Genomic DNA, 6,000 nt, shown 5'->3' on the forward strand with positions numbered 1-6,000 from the left:
AATTCCCCCCCCCCATCCAAGTCCATCTCTACTACCACATCTGTATTCCCACCTTCTGCCATTGTCCTACTTTCACCCTTAGGTGCTTTGGCTTAACAGAAAAAAAATTAATTACTGTAGTAGAAAAAAAAATTAAAATAAAATAAAAAAAATTAATAGGAATGAAATTGCATAAGAGATTAACCAATTAAATGAATACCTAAATGTCTTTTACACATTCACTGGCATCCTCATCTTCATGTCTTTTTTTCTTCTTCACAAGTTCATTGTCCTCTTTAATTGTCTTTATTCACAATTTACAAAACAGTGGCCTGTGGCTGTGACATACCTTCACTGTATTTGAAGCCACGTAGGGTGAAGTTCTTTCCACCGGCCACTAGATGGCAGCGTCTCACCAATGATGAGGGCTGTGTTGATTGTGAGGACACCTGTGTGAAGAGTTTATCACCCGCCACTAGAGGGCAGCGTCTCACCAATGATGAGGGCGGGTTGACTTTGGAACTGCAGCTTCCCTGGCGAACGATCCTGGCGAAGGTTCTTTATCCGGATCCGGGTCGAACGGTACCACTGTAACGGATGTTCTCTGTGTGTAGGCCTGCCTAACACACGTGGCTCCTGCGTTGTGTTCTGGGCGTGGTGTAAATGACGAATCAGCACACATGGACGACAGTTCAATCCTTTATTCGATGGCCTGCAATGGAGCCCACCGACCTGTATCAAATGGGTGGTCGAAATACCACAAGAACAGCGTCACAAATATATCTCGTCAAGTCTCCCACGTTGAATAGTTGTTGCAACTTGAGAATATCAAAACCATTACATGTACCGCATGGCTTAACCACATCTCACATAGTAATTTAACATATCAAAACCATTACATGTACCGCATGGCTTAACCACATCTCACATAGTAATTTAACATACTAATCTTATTAGCAATGCATGAAACGTGAATGACAAATTACACAATAGACCGAACTCTTAAGGCACACATACCTGTATCAAATGGGTGGTCGAAATACCACAAGAACAGCGTCACAAATATATCTCGTCAAGTCTGGTGACAGAGAACAATAAATTGACGATATTACCACGGTGAAATACCAATTGTGCATATAACATAACCACACCATTCATTACAACACTATCGAGTCATTATCATCTGTTAACATTCAATTCACATACAAAATATATATACAACAGTGTAATACATAAAAGTGCTGCGCGCTACAATAATCAAACGTACCTCCCACGTTGAATAGTTGTTGCAACTGAATCCCCAAACCGGAAGAGGTTGCTTCTATCATCGCGCTAATAATTGACCCCGGAAGTGCTACACTCTCGAACGTGAACTTCCCAAGTTACATTCAAATAAAAGTGCCTTTGGTATAAAGAAATAATAAACAATTGTAAGCATTAAACATTTGTAAACAGGATTTAATAACATTTCAATCCTTAATAAAATAATAAACAGGATTTGGTGACATTTCAAACCCCAATAATAATAATAATAATCAATGTCCAATTGACCTGGTTTCAATTTAAGACCTTTTAAGACCTTTTTAATACAACTTAAAGCAACATTCTATATTATAGAATGTTGCTTTAAGTTGTATTAAAAAGGTCTTAAAAGGTCTTAAATTGAAAATTCTTTTCTTGTTATATATATTTTTGTATTTCTTGTGCTGTTGTCTTTAATTTTCTATGTTTTTAACTATGTTCTATCTTTATCTTATTTTTATTCTGTATTTTCTTTTTTTTTACTAATAATTATTTAAATTTTTTTAACTGTTTTAACCTTGTAGCACTTTGGGATCCCAGCGAACAAAAAGTGCAATACAAATTCATTATTATTATTATTATTATTATTATTATTATTATTATTATTATTATTATTATTATTATTATAATTATTATTATTATTATTATTATTATTATTATTATTACTACTTGTTGATCTCTTCGCCGTCTCCTACACAGTGCCTGCCGGCGTACGACACCCCTGAGGTGTTTGGCCTGCACCCCAACGCAGACATCACCTACCAGAGCAAACTGGCCAAGGACGTGCTGGACACCATCCTGAGCATCCAACCCAAAGACAGCTCCTCGGGGGGGGGGGAGACCCGGGAGGCCGTGGTGGCCAGGCTGGCTGACGACATGCTGGAGAAGCTGCCCCCCGACTACGTTCCCTTTGAGGTGAGTGAGGGAGGGGTGTGGGGGGGGGGGGGGGGGGGGGGGAGACCCGGGAGGCCGTGGTGGCAAGGCTGGCTGACGACATGCTGGAGAAGCTGCCCCCCGACTACGTTCCCTTTGAGGTGAGTGGTAAGAGGAAGAGGGATGACTTTATTATAGAGACAGACATACAGGCAGACAGACAGACATACAGGCAGACAGACAGACATACAGGCAGACAGACAGACATACAGGCAGACAGACAGACATACAGGCAGACAGACATACAGGCAGACAGACATACAGGCAGACAGACATACGTACAGGCAGACAGACATACAGGCAGACAGACAGACAGACAAACGTACAGGCAGACAGACATACAGGCAGACAGACATACAGGCAGACAGACAAACGTACAGGCAGACAGACAAACGTACAGGCAGACAGACATACAGGCAGACAGACAAACGTACAGGCAGACAGACATACAGGCAGACAGACATACAGGCAGACAAACGTACAGGCAGACAAACGTACAGACAGACAAACGTACAGGCAGACAGACATACAGGCAGACAGACAAACGTACAGGCAGACAGACATACAGGCAGACAGACATATAGGCAGACAGACATACAGGCAGACAGACAAACGTATAGGCAGACAGACATACAGGCAGACAGAGAAACGTATAGGCAGACAGACATACAGGCAGACAGACAGACATCCAGGCAGACAGACAGACATACAGACAGACAGACATACAGGCAGACAGACAAACGTACAGGCAGACAGACATATAGGCAGACAGACATACAGGCAGACAGACAAACGTACAGGCAGACAGACAAACGTACAGGCAGACAGACATACAGGCAGACAGACATAACCGTCGGTAGTGTGATAGTAAAGGGTTGACCTTCTGTAGTGTGGCAGTGAAAGGGTTAAGCATCTTCGTGGCCTGCTTGCCAGCTAGAGCATCACACGCGAAGAGATGAGGAAAAGCAGTTGGAGCGCGCAAGACAGCGGCTCGTCAGATTTGATTAAAACAGAAAGAAAAAAGATTTCTTGATTTAAAACAATTTGAACATGGATGAACAAAACATTTAGTTTCAGTTTTTTTGTGTGTGTATTTGTGTACACATTTTTGTGTATGTGTATTATGTTTGTGGACACATACGTGTAAGATAAGATAAGATATTCCTTTATTGATCGCCTTGAGGAAATGTGGGCGTAGCAGCATGGGGGAGGGGGGGGGGGGGGGTACTTTAAGAATAGTATAGCTTGAGATCGTATAATATAGCATTGTATAGCAGTGTACATAAAGACCCAACGCCTCATCCGTAGCTAACAGTGTACTGCACTACCACAGGACCTGTGGCATGCTCTGTAAATAGCTCATGTACAGATACCGATATGCCTACTTTGTTTACTTGTTTATTGCACTATGTCGCTCTATTGGTTGGACTCTTATATTATATTATTACTTGTATTATGCACATCGTTGCGGGCGAGACCCCCCGCATTTCACTGTATACCTGTATGCCGTGACAAATAAAACTCTTGTATCTTGTATCTTGTATCTTGTACAGGTATGGGCAGGGTAATAGTAGAAACTAGAAAGACATAAATATAGGAAATTAAATTAGATCTGAATATGAAAATCGGTAATGGCAGTAATGTGCACGCTGGGCGTCTGAAGTGAGACCGAACTGGTCCTGAGGCACGACGCCTCGTCACAGGCGACCCGTCATCACAGACTAACCTATTATTACATGGCTATTATTACAACGTGTAGACATGTAGCATAACACCACATCACGCCCAGCCGCCTGGCGCTTCCAGTAAATATAGCAGAGGAGTGAATCAAAGGCACTAAACGAAACACATTTGTAGCGGCGCGGCCGGGAAACGAGGTTTTTATCTCAACACTTTGTTTTTAGATCATGCTGTTAAACAGACACTTTCTGATTAGATTCAAATGTATTTGTCATCATGCAGCATAAATACAACGGTACAACGAAAAGAGGTTTGGCATCCAACCAGAGTGCAAATGTAACAGTAAAGTGCAACAGTAATATACAATGTACAGGTGATTAAACTGGGTATAAACTATATCAATTAGTACTACTGAGTAATAGTGCTGATCAGATGTATGTACATAGTTGTAGTATTAATATGTACAGTGATACAGGTATAAAGACACAGGTACAGATAATATAGATATAGAATCTACAGATATGTAAAAATTATTATATGCAGGTATGTACAGACAGATGTGGATATATATATATATATATATATATATATATATATATATATATATATACATATACATATACATATACATATATATATATATATATATATATATATATATATATATATATATATATATATATATATATATATACATATATATACATACATACAGTACGGTAAGAATAAATATATACATACACGGTCTATACAGCATTATTGTACATGTTATCATACAGAGGTTTATTCAGCTGTTTACCATTTGGGATAAATAAAGGTATGTTTCCTCACACATAAAAGTTAGTCCGTTTACTTTCCTGCTAACTCACTGAATAACTCATAGACTATGAATTTAATATTTGCTCTGTTTGTCAGACTGTGTGAGAGAGAGCTCTGTTTGTCAGACTGTGAGAGAGAGAGCTCTGTTTGTCAGGCTGTGAGAGAGAGAGAGCTCTGTTTGTCTGGCTGTGTGAGAGAGAGAGCTCTGTTTGTCTGGCTGTGAGAGAGAGAGAGCTCTGTTTGTCTGGCTGTGTGAGAGAGAGCTCTGTTTGTCAGGCTGTGAGAGAGAGAGAGAGCTCTGTTTGTCTGGCTGTGTGTGAGAGAGAGCTCTGTTTGTCTGGCTGTGTGAGAGAGAGCTCTGTTTGTCAGGCTGTGTGAGATAGAGAGCTCTGTTTGTCAGGCTGTGAGAGAGAGAGAGCTCTGTTTGTCAGGCTGTGAGAGAGATAGCTCTGTTTGTCAGGCTGTGAGAGAGAGAGCTCTGTTTGTCAGGCTGTGTGAGAGAGAGAGCTCTGTTTGTCAGGCTGTGTGAGAGAGAGAGCTCTGTTTGTCAGGCTGTGTGAGAGAGATAGCTCTGTTTGTCAGGCTGTGTGAGAGAGAGCTCTGTTTGTCAGGCTGTGAGAGAGAGAGCTCTGTTTGTCAGGCTGTGTGAGAGAGAGAGCTCTGTTTGTCAGGCTGTGTGAGAGAGAGAGCTCTGTTTGTCTGGCTGTGAGAGAGAGAGCTCTGTTTGTCAGGCTGTGTGAGAGAGAGAGCTCTGTTTGTCAGGCTGTGTGAGAGAGAGCTCTGTTTGTCAGGCTGTGAGAGAGAGAGCTCTGTTTGTCAGGCTGTGTGAGAGAGAGAGCTCTGTTTGTCAGGCTGTGAGAGAGAGAGAGCTCTGTTTGTCTGGCTGTGAGAGAGAGAGCTCTGTTTGTCAGGCTGTGTGAGAGAGAGAGGTCTGTTTTTCAGGCTGTGTGAGAGAGAGAGCTCTGTTTGTCAGGCTGTGTGAGAGAGAGCTCTGTTTGTCAGGCTGTGTGAGAGAGAGAGCTCTGTTTGTCAGGCTGTGTGAGAGAGAGAGCTCTGTTTGTCAGACTGTGAGAGAGAGAGCTCTGTTTGTCTGGCTGTGAGAGAGAGAGAGCTCTGTTTGTCAGGCTGTGAGAGAGAGAGCTCTGTTTGTCTGGCTGTGAGAGAGAGAGAGCTCTGTTTGTCAGGCTGTGAGAGAGAGAGCTCTGTTTGTCAGGCTGTGTGAGAGAGAGAGCTCTGTTTGTCAGGCTGTGTGAGAGAGAGAGCTCTGTTTGTCAGGCTGTGTGAGAG

The 6,000-nt window shown here is 42.1% G+C and overlaps 1 protein-coding gene across 1 annotated transcript in view; it reads left to right on the forward strand.

Annotated features, from left to right (window-relative positions):
• dnah5 (dynein, axonemal, heavy chain 5) overlaps positions 1-6,000 on the forward strand; it is a gene marked incomplete at both ends in the record, with an annotated part of 523,851 nt that overhangs the window by 494,604 nt on the left and 23,247 nt on the right. Inside the window, 1 exon segment of the mRNA XM_084308323.1 lies at positions 1,981-2,196. Coding sequence (XP_084164449.1) covers positions 1,981-2,196 — 216 coding nt within the window.

The sequence above is a fragment of the Notolepis coatsorum genome (assembly GCF_963971535.1).
Source record: "Notolepis coatsorum genome assembly, chromosome: 2".
Classification (NCBI taxonomy): domain Eukaryota; kingdom Metazoa; phylum Chordata; class Actinopteri; order Aulopiformes; family Paralepididae; genus Notolepis; species Notolepis coatsorum.